The 17,316-nt window shown below is 41.7% G+C and overlaps 1 protein-coding gene across 1 annotated transcript in view; it reads left to right on the top strand.

Annotated features, from left to right (window-relative positions):
* MCF2L (MCF.2 cell line derived transforming sequence like) overlaps positions 1–17,316 on the top strand; it is a 266,548-nt gene that overhangs the window by 190,432 nt on the left and 58,800 nt on the right. Inside the window, exon 4 of the mRNA XM_063459777.1 lies at positions 320–434. Within this exon, the coding sequence (XP_063315847.1) occupies positions 320–434 (115 nt within the window). The remainder of the gene's footprint in view (positions 1–319; positions 435–17,316) is intronic.

The following is a 17,316-nucleotide window of genomic DNA, read 5'->3' as shown; positions in this document are numbered from 1 at the left end:
CTATAGTGTTCCTTTAATTAAGTCTATTTTGTAGTGAAACTTGCTTCTAGCTTGTTGCCAATTATTTTTTTTTCTACTAGAGGACCCAGGCTGGTTAAATTCCTTCAAGTTGCCTTTGATTTTGACTATATGTGTGGAACCAATCATGCAGCATACATGTTTGAAAGGGCCAAACAGCTACCATTTTATAAACTATTGGAAACAAGTGTTTCAAACAGCAAATGGTATGCTATTGTGTTCTTTGCAGCAAACATGTTTACTAAGTAAAAGGTTGGTGAGATGAAGGGTTCATTGTTTCAAATATTTGTTTTTCCTGCAGGTGGAAGGGGAGAAAATGGCTGCCCTGTCATCACTTTCCCAGAGTACCCAGCATTCAGTGAGATCCCGGAGAAGGAATTCCAGAATGTGCTTACTTATCTAACAAGTGTACCTAGGTATGATGACTTTCTTGTGCACATCATTCTGTTGATCAGAAATGATTTGGTGATTAATATATGCAATATAAAAACTAGAATCTTGAAAAAACATATTGATATTTTATACATTTTTCATATAAAGCAAGTTAATGAAACATCTGTAGAATTTGACAAGCTACTGGTCTTAATGACTGTGGAAAGTTCAATTTTTTTTTTAATTTTTTTACTTGAATTAGAGTCCTTTATCTTTAGAAACTAAAAGTAATTTAACTTCTTTATTTAGATTGTGGAGTGATAAAATTAAACACATCTTTGAGCCAAAATCAAGTGAATTATTTACATATGACAAGGATCCATACCAAAGTAAATACAGCATGTGCAGTGACCTTCCCCTTTGCAAACATTGTGATGTGTCTGATGAAAGGTGCAAAGCTGTGCTCATTATATATATATATTATCATGACTTCAACTCTTTTCTTTCACCAATGATTTCTGTAATAAATGTGTCCAGTCTAACACCCATTGCTTGTTAATGATTAATATACTAAGGGGGAGCAGGGGGGAGGGGGGAGGCTATGCTGCTAGTGTACAGCTCCCTTTCTCCCCAATAATTGAAGCTAAAAACGAAATAATGAAACACCTATGATTGTATGCATGTCTGTCAGTCTGTGAGTATTAGAGTGTTGCCAATTAGGTTGGTATATGTGTCAGGTTTTGTAAATGTGTGTATTCATAACTAGTTATGTATGTGTGCATATGTAATAAAAATACTGGAAAAAGCTTTATCTGAAGACAGAGCCCCCTAGCTGGTAGGTGAGAAATGACTTGGTAGTAGTGATAAGATAAAGGAAATTCTCAGGAATATATACAATGTACTATACAGACTTAATTAAATGTGGTCAAATGTACAAGGTGACAATGGCTAAATAACATTGCATAGTGGAAAATATACAATCCATAAATCAAAATTCCCAACGCACTTTAACTGCACCTCCGGCATGGGGAAAAAAACTATACTGATAAAAGAGCTGGTATAAATAGGTGTCAAAATGCCTCCTAAGCAAGTCAATAGCCAATCAGAAATGCGTAATGGATTGATTTGATTGATGGGTGGACATGTGTAAATTATTTCGTATGTATGTGTGCTCATGCTGCTCCTTACTTAGCTTTTTAATTGTAAAAAAAATATATAGTCATATTTTCACGTGTGTGCGTACACAGTTTTGATAACTATAATCATTTTGGGATGGTGTCCAGGAAATGCCTTAGTAGGATGGAATGAAACACATATTTTAGATTCTCATAATCTCCTCTTTTTCAGGCAAAGTTCCTTTTTTTTTTTTTTTTTTTTTTAAGAGCAAATCAGATTTTGGTGCACCCCAGAAATCTATCTGCTTATCCAAGTCCACCATGCCGGCAGGGGTTAATTGGACGCCACTTGTTTAATTTATTCATTAATGAATTGTGCTAGAGGATTGTGTTGTCATTATGCAAGTTACTGCAGTTGAAGACCACTTTATCACAATGAAGTGGTCTGGGTGCAGTGTCCTTAACTGTTAACCCTGGAATGTCAAGCATTACCATGTAGTAGATATAGCAATGCTTACACTGCAGAGTTAAAGGCTCACTCCAAGCACCATGACCACGTCAGTGATTTGAAGTGGTTATTGTCCCTGTAGTCTGTATGTGCAGTGTTTTAGAATAACATGCTGCAGGTACAAAGTTTAACTCCTCTGCTGCCAGAGGTGAAACCTCACTTTTGGCAGCTTCATCATAATGTCCCAGGCTGAAAAGTCTCAATTCTGTGCAAATTGCATTGCACAGAATGTCATTCATGGGCTAAGAACGGTCAGTTGACACTCTCAGCCAATAAATTGTAAGGACAGAAGCCATTATAACTCTGTTCTCACAGCTAGCCTCTAATAGGAGCTCAGTACTACTGTACACACACACTTTGTTACCAGTGTTTATCTACAAGGATCATTGTATTAGACTTTTAGCTTCTGTCTGATGTCCTAAGATCAAAGATAAAACCTTTTTTTTTCCTATTCTTATTTTGATTTAGGGGGGTCCTGACTCTGAATAAAGAGTAAACTGTAATTCCAAACACTACAGTATTCATTTAAAACATTGCTCCAACCATGTATTTTTTTCCCCACTCTTTACTTTTGTAAGTCCACCTGATAAGGTTTAGTTTGTGCTTCTTAGATGTGATATTTTCTCACTTTTCCAAAACTGAGTTTGCTTAAATCGTTTTGAGTTTTTTCTTACAAGAAAATATGCACATAATCCACATCTTTAATTTTTATTTTGACAGTCTGCACCATCTTTTGTGTAGGAGTAAAATTTGAATACATACATTAAAATCTGTATTTAGAGAGTGTTAAAATTACTTATTTAGACATGTTTAATAATCACACTGCAGCAAATAAGCTCAGTACAGCATAATAAAAAATGTAGAGAAAAAAACACCCTTATGCATAAAATACACTTGTGCATCTATGGCCAGGTTATGTTTTTAATTTTGGCTTAAAGGACCACTATAGTGCCAGGAAAACATACTCGTTTTCCTGGCAATATAGTGCCCTGAGTGTGCCCCCACCCTCAGGGACCCCCTCCCGCCAGGCTCTGGGGAGAGGAAAGCGGTTAAAACTTACCTTTCTCCAGCGCCGGGCGGGGAGCTCTTCTCCTCCGATCCTCCTCCTCTCCTCCCATTCGGCTGAATGCGCACGCGCGGCAAGAGCTGCACGCGCATTCAGCCGGTCTCATAGGAAAGCATTATCAATGCTTTCCTATGGACGCTTGCGTGCTCTCACTGTGATTTTCACAGTGAGAATCATGCAAGCGCCTCTAGCGGCTGTCAGTGAGACAGCCACTAGAGGATTTGAGGGCTGGATTAACCCATTTATAAACATAGCAGTTTCTCTGAAACTGCTATGTTTATAAAAAAAATGGGTTAACCCTAGCTGGATCTGGCACCCAGACCACTTCATTAAGCTGAAGTGGTCTGGGTGCCTAGAGTGGTCCTTTAAAGGATCACTGTAGTCAACATATAAAAGCAAGAAAGACAGGTCCCCCAGCCTTCTTTCTTGCTTTTATATGAACTTGCCATAAAAAAAAAAAAAAAAAAAAAAAAAATCTGACCACTTTTTAATAATAAAACTTACCTCCGTTCCAGCACCGAGCTCCCCGTTAGACCGCGCCCCCTTTTTCATCTCTTTGAGAAGTGTCATTGCGATGTGGTGCGCATGCTCCACCAATCAAGTTCTTCATAGAGCGGCAATGAATGCCGCTCTATGCAGAAACTCAGCGCTCAACCGTGCATGTGCGTGGAATGTGCGTTCCTGAGCTGTCTGACTGACTTTCTATACCTGCCTCCCTCCTCAGCCAAACTCTGTGTTTGCATACAAACACTATTTGTGCTCGGAATTTAATATGTAATGGATAATGTCAGAGATAAAAGTTGGTTGTGGTGTACCGAAACCACCGTCCGAGTGGGCCTGTAAATAAAAGAGGGCAAAGAGAAGTTCGAAAAAACACACTTTATTGTATTTGTTTACATTACTAAATTCCTGAAGGCTTGGCGAAGTTGTCTTTCTGGTCGTGGAATGTACGTATTGTATATAGAGGACTTCCAGCGACCCAGTCTCTTTATGATGTGGACCGGGGTGTAAGTACTATAAGCTGATGAAGCAGCTCCTATGCGAAAGGAAAGCCCGGAGAATGAAGCTGGGTTGTAACCCAATTTTCCCAATAGGATTCTAACATGCGTGGTGAATTTTGCTGTAGTGAGTGGGGAGCCCTTGTAGTTGTTAGAGTGGTGAGTCTGGTAAGTGCGTGTTATGGGTTGACCGTAAGAGGTCTAGTGTCTTAACTGGACACCAAGCATTGTCTGTTGGAAAGAGAGGAATGATAGTGGGGTGTAGGGACTGATTAGTTTTGGTAGATGGGATTTTGAGAATGTAATAGTCGTCTACTTTAGTGAGTTGTGAGGTTTTAAGGCTGTGTGTGGTATCTCCTTGACAAACAACAGTAAATTCCCTAGGTCTTAGGAACCCATAAAAAGCTAAGTAGATAGCAGATTTGATCACCAGGTTAGTGTTGGGATCGAAAGAGTATTCGCCGAGAAGGTTACTAAGTAACCTAAAGATAGGCCCATCTATAGGTAGTCTGGTGGTGATAGGTGGAACCGACACTTTAGAGATCCCCTTTAAGATTTTCTTGATGGCGTATGATGACAAAAAGGGGGTGTTGTTAGGGAAATTTGTGAGGCTGTGATGCTGCACCCCTGTGAGGTATAATTTAATTGTATTGTGGGAAAGTTTTAAGTGTAAGTGGCAAAAGGAGGCAAAAGCCACCATAGTTTGGGTTGAGAAATCACCTTGTAATCCGAATTCAGCTGTAAATTTATTGAAAATGGTAAGTGCCCTACTGTAGGTGATAGTAGTGTTTGGTGATAGTGCGTGGTGCGTAAGAGTCCTGGCATGGTGCATAAGTGTGTTCAATCCAAGATTAACTCGTGAAAACTCGGTGTTCTGGATGGTTGATGGTGGGCTGACGGGAGTGCCTGGAAAAACACCTGAAATTGAGATCGAGACAGAGCGTCAGCAGCCGTGTTGTGAATACCCGGGATGTGAAGGCAAATTAAGTGGAACTGGACGGTTGCTGCCAACCAGGTCAGCTTGCGAATCAGCCGCATGATGGTAAGAGAGGAAGAGCGCCCTTTGTTAATGATATTGCAAGCTGACGAGTTGTCGGAATAGCATTTTACTGCCTTGCCGGACCAGAGGTGACCCCAAGTGCGTGCGGCCGCAGAGCTGAAGTTTCTCTAAACCCCGGCAAGGCATCCGTCTCAGCTGGCCAGTGACCCCTAAAAGAGTGATTACCAAATATAGCTGTGAAACCCGTGTTGGCTGCAGCGTCAGTGTAAATGCTGGGTGAGGAGTCGGAGAGAGGGGGAATAAACATGGAGATACCGTTCCTTTAAGTCAAGAACTTCCCCCACATGAGTAGGTCAGCTTTGGCGTGCTGGTCCAATGTGATTGGGCAGGCGTCCGGTACCCCGTGAAGCAGACAAAGGAGCCTGCACACAAAAAGATCTACCCTGCGGAACGATACGCATCGCGAAATTCAGGGACCCCAATAAGGACTGAAGTTCTTTCCTGGTGCATACATCATTCCGCAGGAATATATCTATTTCCCCTCTCAGGCGGACCAGTTTTTCCGGGGGAAGGCTGGCGCGGAAGGTACCAGAGTCTAGCTCTATCCCCAAGAAAGTGAGTTTAGTGGTGGGGCCAATTGTTTTAGAGGGAGACAAAGGTACTCCGAGGGTGGAAAAAAGTGCAGAGGTGCTGAGGATATCGGTGGGTGTGCGTGACATCTAATAATGTTCAGAAGCAGCCAGCATAGAGTTTCTGCGAAAATATTGAACAGTTTAGGGCTGCTTCTGGACCCAGAAGTGCGTCGCGTGGAAAAATAGTACCTGTTTCGCCATTTAACACTGTGCAAGTGCCAAAGTGCATGGGCAGTAATTTGAATGCGTTGGTAATGTCTGTTTTACTAAGCCAGGCATTGTTACCAGTTGAAATGATGGTTTGTATAGCGTTGTCTATTTTTACGTATTGTAGTGAGAATTCGTCTGCGGGAATGAGTGCGTTGATGCTAGGAACAAAAGAAGAGTGCGGGGCCGATAAATCAATAATCATGCGCTTTTTATTTGAATATTTGTGTACAGCTATGCCAATCGGGTTAGTGCGCCAGGAGGAAGCTCATGAGGAGGTAAAGGGGACGATCATGAAACCTTGTGCTATTTCTATGGAGAGGAGAACGTCCGTGGCCTCTGGGTCTAGGCAGGCTGATAGGAGGTTGGGGCATTCCAGTGTCCCTGAGGGAATGGCCACGAGACCCGTGACAAAGTCCTAGGTGAATCCGGTTATCAAATACTCCACTAGATGTTTACTTGGATGGGTTTTTAAGTAAAAAGCCAGGTTGTCGATATTAACGGCGGTTAGTCACTTGCTAGGGGACAACCTGGCCGGGCACATGGTCTTAGTGTGTGCCCTGAAGCAGGTAGAGCAGATGTGCAACAACCTACAGGCGCTGAAGCTGCAGGAACCTGCATTGAAGTTGTTGCACACCTGCGCTTTCCCTAAAAAGAAGATGGGCCTACCCAGTTTATCCCGCTGTCCACCTTCCTGTTTAAGGTGAGGAGTGGAAGTGGATCGAGGGGTGGGAGTGGGAGTGGATGGATCAGCCATAGAAGGGCACAAATCGGCCAAGTGGGTTGAGGAATTGCATATGGCACAGGACGGGGGCCTCAGACCAGCGAAGTGGCGACAGAATAGTTCTGTATCCATCTGACACCAGTTAATTCTTACATTAAACTGTTTCAGATGTGTCGCCGCTTTCGCTGATATCGATTTATGGTAATCATAAAAAGATGAGCCCCCGTACCTAATGCCCAAATCCGCCACTTTTTTGAAGATAGAGGTCCAATTTCGCTCTCCTGTGGGGATATACCAGGCAGATGACATCACGGTATATCCCGAAGGCCAAAACGAAATTGGGAATCGATAATTTTTTGTTGAGCCTTGGGTCTCTGGTTTTAAGAACCACCGAGATATCGCCAAAGTTATAAGCCCTGTTCTCCAGCACGTCTTGGGAGGCAATAAGCAATGACCCCAGACACACGTCCTTCCCATCTAGGATTTCTTTCCTAATGGAGTCTGGGACGGAGTGAGCTGGTGACACGAAAGGAGACGTGACTGGGGCAGGAGCTGGAGTGGGAAGTGTAGGGACGGGTGTTGGTGCCATAGGTACTGCCGGGGTGAGAGCTGTAGGGTCAGGAAGGTTACCTGGGGACGCTATGGCACTCTCCACATTGCTAAACCTGCTGTTTAAGGTCTGCAGGTTGGCCAGGATTGCCGCAAGGGTGTCCTGGGTGGCTGTGCCCGCGCCAGAAGGTTGACTTTGAGAGCTAGTGCCTGGCCTAGGCTCAGGGGCTTGGTTGGTCAAAAGTCTGTATAATTACGCCTTTCGGGCCGTAACAGGAAAGGGGATGCCCCTAAGCCTAAGTTCGGTCGTAATTTTAGGTATAGTCCATGCTCTCAAAGACGTAGGGGTAGAAGGGGCGAGAGATACTCCTGGAGGCTCTGGTCTGATAGGAGTGGATATTATATCCTCATCAGGCAACTCATCCATGGGAGATGTATCTTGCGACATTCTAGAAATGAATTAAATGAGATTTAGTAGGGGCGTCTGAGAAAATAATTTCAAGGGGTGGGGGGGAATTCCTCAGGTTAACTGGACTGTAAGGTTACCGCCGAAGCGAAAAACTTAACTTAGACTAGTGACGGATGAGGCCCTACTAATGCCAAGTGGCGGTGAGAGGCTCTATCTATGATTCGGGCGAAGTGAACTACGTTGCCACAGATGTGGTGGCGGGATGTTGGCCTCTCGATGACATTTAAAAGGTTCAAAACGCGTGGCCGTGAAAAGTGAGGCCCTGACTACGGCCCTGTAGAAGAGCGAATGAGGCGTTTAACTATGATTTGGGCGTAGGGCCATACCTCCGTGTTGAGGTTGGGAGATGGTTTGTAAATGCCTCGGTGAGCTAGGTATGAAGTCCAGACCCCGTGAGCCAGTTCACGTACCATCTATGGGATAAAATGGCGAATTATGTGATGGTAGGATACTAACCTTGATAGTGATTATACCCGTGGACTTGACCTTCAAGTATATATGGAAGAGAGGTTCAGCGGTTGGTTGATGTCGTAGCAGAAGCCTAAGGGGTTTGAGACAGATGTAGATCTGTGTGAGCGTGGCGTATGAGCGCATCATGAATTACTGGGGGGCATGGACGGGTGATACGAGAGAGTGGCAAAATGGACCGTGAAGGCTGTCTACGGCCTTGAAACGGAAACTGAAGTAAAATACTGAAGATTAAAGAAAAACTTTACCTGGATATAAGGGACAAGAACCAGGTTTTCTCCGATTTAGACGAGGCAAAGCTGTTGATGCTATCGTAGTAGAAACCTAAGGGTTTGAGACAGATGTAAATCTGAGTGGGCGTGACATATGAGCGCAGCGTGAGTTGGCAAATGTAAAGTGATGGCTGTCTGAGTTTTTTGCCAAAACAGAAACTAAAATAAAATAAATACTATACCTGGATTAAAGAACACAACTCAGGGTTTTGCACAATAGAAGGAGCAAAACGTTTGTGCTATTGTAGGAGATAAACCTGGATTTAAAGAACAAGAGCCCAGGTTTCCTCAATTTAGCCGAAATATATGACAAAAGTACGATCTGTGGAGATTTAACCCCTTAAGGACACATGACATGTGTGACACGTCATGATTCCCTTTTATTCCAGAAGTTTGGTCCTTAAGGGGTTAAAGAAAGATTTTTTAACAGGGCTGTGATTAATTTGCATGTAAAGGCATAGTATAATATTATGTGAATAGTGATTTTCGTGGCAACACTTCCAAGTAAGTATGATAGTAGCTGCTGCTAGAGTTTAGTGCAGGGAAGCTACATATTATACAGAATAAACAGAAAATACCATAGAAAACCACTAGGTGGCGATAACAGCCAAAAACTGGGTATGTGAACTGATGCAAGAAAATACAATGGAAAGTATGAATGAAATGTTTTGGCATCCATTTCCCACATAGTATGAAAGTATAGCCTTTGTACCAGCATGAGATAATCCCCCAAAATAATTTATATGTATACTGTTATCTAGCTTAACGTTTTTACCGTAATATTTAGATCCGTGAGAAGGTGAGGGGGGTGTAGGACCCCCCAGACGGGTGAACGAAAGAGCCGCCTATATGCCGACGTGAGGGGACCGTGGGTGGTTCCTGGTAGTAGATGCCGATATGTGCGTTCCGGCCCCCCGCTGAGACCAGAGTGCGGTATGGTGGGGACCGGAACTTAACGCATTTTTAAACTCACGGTTAGCTAGCCAGCAAGCCGGACCGCCGAAGTACCGGAGGATTTCAGCCGTGCAGCCAAAACCCCAGACGCGCGAACCTGACGACACGCGAACCGGAAGTAGATCAAGGAACACTTGAACTCGAACGTCAGAGGTGAGTAGGGGCTGGGAGTTTAAGTAGGGGACTTACTCCTCCCACAAATTCAGGCCTAATGTATAGATCTCTCTATATCACTGCTTGACAAATTTGTTTGGAATCTAGGAGCCAGCTAAAAAAGTTAGGAGCCAGGTTTTTTTTTTTTTTAAAGGGGCACTATAGTCACCAGAACCACTACAGCTTAATGTAGTGGTTCTGGTGCCTATAGCCTGTCCCTGTAGCCTTTTTGAAGGAAAGATGGATAGTGCTAAATACAGGGATATTCTTGTGCAAAAACATTGCACGCATCCGCCCCTACTTAACGCCAGATGCGACTAAGGTGTTGGTCCATTCCACTGTCCTTTCTCGACTTGACTACTGTAATCCGCTTCTCAGTGGTCTATGGGTTACAGTCCATAATAAATGTGACAGCGAGGCTCATCTTCCTGTCCGCCCGCACCTCCCAGGCCTCACCCTTCTGTCAGTCCCTACATTGGCTACCTGTAAAATATAGAGCTCAATTTAAAATTCTGGTTCTTGCTTTCAAATCTCTACATAATGCTGCTCCCACCTATCTATCCTCCCTTATACACAAGTATGTCCTGTCTAGGCCCTTACGATCTGCTGAAGACTTACGTCTATCTTCTGTTCGTACTCCCACCTCTGATGCTCGCCTTCAAGATTTCTCGAGGGCTGCACCGTTCCTGTGGAACCCCCTTCCCTCCTCCGTTAGATGCTCACCCAGTCTCTACTCCTTCAAAATATCGTTAAAAACCCACTACTTCATAAAAGCATATCAATTAAACTTTTAATAGTTCCTGACTAATTCCTCTTCTGCAACTGTCACTAGTGTAATACCATCCTTACCTTTTTGTGTCATTTTACCCCACTCCCTCTAGCATGTAAGCTCATTGAGCAGGGCCCTCAACCCCTCTGTAACTGTGTGTCCAACTTGTCTGGTTACAACTACATGTCTGTTCGTCCACCCATTGTAAAGCGCTGCGAAATTTGATGTCGCTATATAAATATCATAATAATAGTAATAATAATAATAAAACCTGTACCACTCTGTGCGTGATTTGAGGCTAGGATGGAGGTTCACCTTCCAGCAGGACAATGACCCCAAACACACTGCTAAAGCAACACTTGAGTGGTTTAAGGGGAAACATGTAAATGTGTTGGAATGGCCTAGTCAAAGCCGAGACCTCAATCCAATAGAAAATCTGTGGTCAGACTTAGATTGCTGTTCACAAGCGCAAACCATCCAACTTGAAGGAGCCGGAGCAGTTTTACAAGGAGGAATGGGCAAAAATCCCAGTGGTAAGATGTGGCAAGCTCATAGAGACTTATCCAAAGCGACTTGGAGCTGTGATTGCCGCAAAAGGTGGCTCTACAAAGTATTGACTTTAGGGGGTGAATAGTTATGCACATTGACTTTTTCTGTTATTTTATCCTATTTGTTTGCTTCACAATAAAAAAAACAAAAAACTTAAGTTGTGGGCATGTGCATGGGGAAAATTTTCATTTCGGCTTTCCGAAATTTGTGAATTTCGCAATTCGGCACTTCAAGACTTCAGGACTTCGGCACCTCGGGACTTCTATTGCAGCCGCTTAGTAGATAACTCCCTAATTCCCATGGTATTAGGGAGTTATCTACCAAAAGGCTGAAAGACCTAAATTGGTCTTTCAGCCAAATTTACTAATACTAAGTAAAGATTACTTAGTATTATTAAATGTTGCCCCTACTCGCTATACCGCGAGTAGGGGCATGTCTAGTAAACAGTGAGCAGCCTTATTTTATTTGTATTTATTTTTTACACAGGCTGCTCACTGTTTAATAGACATGCCCCTACTCGCGGTATAGCGAGTAGGGGCATAATTTACTAATACTTAGCAATCTTTACTTAGTAATAGTAAATTTGGCTGAAAGACCAATTTAGGTCTTTCAGCCTTTTAGTAGATAGCTCCCTATTAGGGAGTTATCTACTTATTCATTCCTGTCATTACATTGACTGGCCAATGTTACTTGGCCTGTCATTACATTGACTGGCCAAGTAACTTACATTTTATATGAATGTGTGTTACTTGATCGTTGTAAGTGTTGCAAATGCTTACAGCTGAATCCTGGCTATGTTTGTATACTTCTTATTTAAAATTGTTTACAATGTAACATTCTTCTTCTTTCACTCAGTAAGTATATTAGTACTTAGGCAATACTGTGCTTCGGCACTTTGACACTTCGGAAAATTCTGTAATTTCGGGACCTCGGCAATTCGGCACTTCGGTTCGGACATTCGGAAGTACCCGAATGTCCGAATTGCCCGAAATTCGTCCAAATTCATATTCGGACCGAAACGAATTGCACATGTCTAGTGGGCATGTTCTGTAAATTAAATGATGCAAGTCCTCAAACAATCCATGCTCATTCCATGTTGTGAGGCAACAAAACACGAAAAATGCCAAGGGGGGTGAATACTTTTGCACTGTATGTCCATCAGAACCCCTCTTAAACGTTGCTACAGTGTTTTGCTATAATATAGTTGCTGTGTTTGCTGCAGTATAGATTTTCATCACAGATGAATTTTCAGAGTTTATAATAAGTGTAATTTCTCTGTTTCAAGTTTATATTTTGAAAAATATGCTCTCACAGTGCATTACCAAGTTCTGACATTCCCATGGTTAATGTGGTGTGAAGTGTTCTGTTCAGCCTTTGGGCTAATGAGGTACTGCATCTGTCAAAGGCTGGATTTTAATAGAAACAAGAATTACTCTAAAATGTGAAATGTATGCATCAATATAAATCTAGTCTCGTTTCAGCAATCCCTTATATTCTATAAAAATATATTTTTGCTAATTAACATGTTAACTGCACCGTCAATCATGTGAAGTAAAGATAACCAAGATCATTCTTTATTTTCTTTATTTTTATAAAAAACAAAACAAAAAAAACATAACATCAACATAGAGGCATGCTAGGTTTGGTTTCTGCTTCCATTTTAACAGTCAGTCATTTTATTTAATGGCCTCAGTGGACACAAGGCATGAGGATAATCAGGTCTTGGCAAAAGAAACCTGACTGGAACAAAATGCTACATGACTTAATTATATATGTGCGAGTGAAAGTAAAAGGGTTACAGAACGCTGTAATGGTTATGGTGTGAGAAGGGCCATGGCACCACCATAAGGAAAGAAAGTATACTAAATAGCCAGTTAAAGGGACATGGTAGGCACCCAGACCACTTCAGCTCATTGAAGTGGTCTGGATGAAAACTCCCATCACCCTTAACCGTACAATGGTAATTATTGCAGTTTTTATAAATGGCCCAAACCCTCATCCATGCCAGCAACAGGCCATTTGATTTGAAACTGCAGTTTTAAAAAGTACAAACAGAGATGCAGAAGATATTCAACTGGACTTCTTTTGTTTTGTTACTAGATTATTATGTTGCTATAATGATGCTAACATTGTTACATATAGTTTACTACTGTAATATTTTGTACTGGCTCTTACATGTAGTTATAAATAATCTGTTAGAATTTTGGTTGGCAAATAATTAATTGTTTATAACAAATGGCTAGCCTGCTCCATTCCTCCTCCCTTCCCCTTTCCCCCCCTTGCCACTCCCAGCTGTAAATTCCTAACTGTCTTATCGCTCTTTCTTAGGCCCAAACCCTCATCTATCCCAGCAACACGAAGGCCATTTGATTTTACTAGGCTCTGCCCATCCACCCACCCTGGTTCCTTCTAACTACATAGCATGCCCTTCAAGCTGTTTGGAACCACAGCCAATCACCTCCTTATTACTCTCACATGTTATCAGCTGCTGTAGTTATACTATTAACTCTCTCTCTGCCATCACATACAAATCCCTCTGCTATCTCTTGTCTCATCTCCCCATTTTAACTTTTAGATCGTAAGCTCACGGGCAGGGTCCTTAACCTGTTGTATTGGTCTGTTCTTATTGTGTTTGTCTTTTTCCCAATTGTACAGCGCTGTGGAATTTGTTGGCGCTTTATAAATGCCAGTAATAATAATAATAATAATTACCTCTGATGGTTAACCCCTCCTCTAGTTGCTGCCAACCAGACAGCAACTAGAGGGACTTCTGGAATTGAAAAGTACTTTTGGTCCGTTATCTGACTATGGATATGTCCTCACGCTCTGCTTGATGAGCTATGTCCTCCAGCGTCCTATTTTTCCCATAGGAAAGCATTGAATAATGCTTTCCCATGGGGAGATCCTAATGTGAGCGCAGCCATTGCCGCGCATGTGCCGTCGGCGGGGGAGGAGCACGGGCAGAACTGAGCCAGAACCGATGTCCCAGGTAAGTGACTGAAGGGGTTATTAACCCCTTCAGCGCCGCAGGAGGGGGCCTTGACAGAGGGGGAAGCTATACTGCCAGAAAAAGGAGTTTGTTTTCCTGGCACTATAGTTTCCTTTAATGCATATAATCGTTCCATGGGATTTGCTGAGATGAGGGGTTATAGCAGGTTCTGTATCCACAGAAATGCAATTCATGTGTTGTTAGCCAAACTTTCAGGAGGGTGGTTAGACCTAAAGTTACAGGGGGATGCAATATGGGAGAATATATTAAGGAGTTTCTTTGTATTATCTGAGCCCCGACAAGAGCGGATAAAGCCTGATTGGTAGTAACGGGGACAAGTGATTGGCAGTAGGTTTAGCGTATAAGTTAGTGTTGCTATTGAGTAAAGATTTGTGTCAACGGTTTGACTTTGGTTTGTAGACGTGCCTGGTTTGGGGAGTGTAATGGTCTATGCATATTCTATGTTCCTATTTATTATCAAATTAGGTACTGATGTCTGGATTGAAATGAGTAACATATGGTTTCAAAAAGTCACAAAGCTTTTTTTGTCTGGAATGTGGATTGTGGGCCTTTTCCTTATATGGCTGACGTCATTATGGTCATAGCTATATAGGATAGTGGACAAAGGACCACAAGGCTTGTCTGCCTTGTTGGGTAATCTAAGGTTTTATATGTATGGAATATAGACTGAATAGTATCTGATGATATTCACACGCACAGTGCCTTCAGGGTGTCACGATTCTAGGAACCAAACACGCTGACAGGTCACAGAGAGGAAGGGTGCTAGACCGGTCCTTAGAGTGGCCGGGCTAAGCACACTAAGAATGGTCAGGAGACAAGCCAAGTAAAGAGAGCCAGAAAACGGGAGAACGAGAAACAAGCCGAGGTCAAAGGAGAGGAGAAGACAGGATAATCGGAATAACGAGCAAAACAATCGGTAACCAGAGAGCAACATGAGAAAACTGCACTACAGGTATCACAAGACCACAACAGGGCACTGAGAGACAGGAAAGGTAAGTATAAATACCCTAGGATTAATTCTGATTGGATAACTTCCAATCAGAATTAACAATCACACGTGGGAGATATCTAAGCCTCCCACTGTGATTGAGGTACTGTTGCTTTAACGCCGGGTCACTCACGTGACCCCGGCGTTTGCATAAATCAATGACCTTCCAGCGTGCAGCGTTATTCATGCTGCCGCTGGGAGGCGTGGAGGATGCGAGCGGCGAGCGGCGGAGAGGAGACGCCGCTTGCCGACAGGTAGGAGGAAGAGAGACCGCGGGCGGCGATGGACTGAGGGTGAGTGCTGCAAGTTGCGTGCAGCCTCCCCTCATAGCCGCCCGCGGACCCCTGACACAGGGACCCTGTAGTTCTTTGTTTTAAGTGGTGATATAAACACTTATAACGTCAGATGGCAAATAAACCGACTTTGCTTAAAATATGTACAAGTTTAATAATACACACTATAAAATGCAAAGCAACAAAACAATACAATTATTATCAATTTGCTATACCATATAGGAGTTTAAATCAATTTACTTGACAAGCCTAAGAGTCAACATTACACTTCATCTCATCTACAAGCTTATCAGCAAAGGACAATAAAGCATAAACAAGCTTCACAGCAGAACTCTGCATAAGGAATTAACAGTATGACACCCCTTGCATTAATGATACAATTATTGGTTTATTAATTAGTTTAAATCTCAACCAACCCTGACAAGTATATACCATCGGTTTAACTACAATAACCCGAAATATATAAGGTTTCTGATAGCCTTAGTATATATATATATATATATATATATTAAACTGATATACATCTAAAGAAGGAATCAAAAATGTTCCAACTTAATACGTTATATCTGACTCAGACTACAGGTAGAATGAGATATAACTGTTCTCTCAATAGGATGGGATCAGTACACAATATAGACACATGGGGCATTTGATAGTCAAGTTTATTTTAAAATAAAGAGAAACCTTTATACATTACCAAGAGTTTATGATGAAGGAATTAAATTTGGGGTTCTCCTCTCTGGCTGCTCTGGTCTCTAACTCAGTCTATTGCCCTCAGTCAACCTCCTACAGGATCTTCTTTTTTTGATATTTAGGATGGTTGTTTTGATCAGGGTCTTTTTTTTTTATATCCCCTTTTTCTCCCTATTTAACCATGATTCCCCCCTTATCAGTTTCTGCCCCTTATTTGTAAATGGGATGTACCAGGGATTAAAATCTGGCTATGATTGGTTATGTCGTATCATGATAGTTAATTATTAATGTGGCCCTTAGGGACTTTCATCAGTAGATGGCACAATTTCCTTAGAACTGAAGACCTAAATTAGATCATTGATGACCTGGTTAAATATGCTGGGGATATATTTTAAATTACTTTAAATATCTGTCTTTGGTTATGTATATTTTTTGGTTATCTTTATCATTATACAATATGTCTATATCATTTATCCATCTAACTTGTACAAATAAATGATAAACACATTCAGCTATACAAAAATCCACTAATATTAGTCTATATACATACATATATATATATATATAAAATTCCTTATGTCCCTATATCAGTCACGTATGGAGTTTAAACATTACTCTAGCAATCACATATGTTAGGGTACATTTGTAGTTCATGCATAGTTCAAGTATATTTAATAAAGTTATATTCCTTATAATATGGAAGTGAGATTTCTGTGAGACCTCAGACTTTGGGTCTTGTGGGCTGGCAAACATTTTGTAATATCTATGGGAAAACAACTCATTGTTCCTTTGGTCCTTTAAAGCTCTATGGATTCTAGGATTTTTCAGGTGGGTTAGTCCATCTTAGTAATGCCTCATTGCTCACTGTAATCCTTATACACGTATATCTCAGGGTACAAATAGAGATAAGAATTTCTCCTGTTTACTTCTCAGGTACATTAAAAAAAGGATAGTTTGACCTTTGTGAAGCTAAAACAGTGTTACATAATGTCCATGCAAGTCTACCAGCATCCATATATTTTTTTTAATATTAAAATTCATACTGTTCCAAATAGCACAACAGTCTGTTCTCCAACTATGTAGACACTAACTCTCCCTTCAGGAGTCCAGCAATTACCATCTACCATTGAGCATCCATTATCCTGTAGCATCCTTTGTTGTTTTATTATACATCAGTAACTGTAAGAATAAAACTGAAGAAAACCTAAGTTTGATGCGTAATGATGTTTGTAACTGACACACAGAATAATTCTAATATAGATGTAGATTAACAAGGCAAGCTACCCAACAAGAAGAAATTTATTACAAAATGTGCTTGTAACATTTTGTGGGTGCAGACCTCCTATGGAGAAATTATGATTGTAGAGAGTATGTATTGTGGAGAGAGTTATTTCATAAACATCTGGTAAAATAAGTTAGTAAGCCCGACTTGCCCTGGGGATTTATGACTTGGTAACTGATGAATACACTTGATATTTCATCCTTTGTGAAATACCTTGTAAGTGTTTC

This window comes from Pelobates fuscus, chromosome 1, assembly GCF_036172605.1.
Source record: "Pelobates fuscus isolate aPelFus1 chromosome 1, aPelFus1.pri, whole genome shotgun sequence".
NCBI lineage: Eukaryota > Metazoa > Chordata > Amphibia > Anura > Pelobatidae > Pelobates > Pelobates fuscus.
Note: the sequence above shows the minus strand (reverse complement) of the source record. Positions and strands in the feature narration are given on the sequence as shown.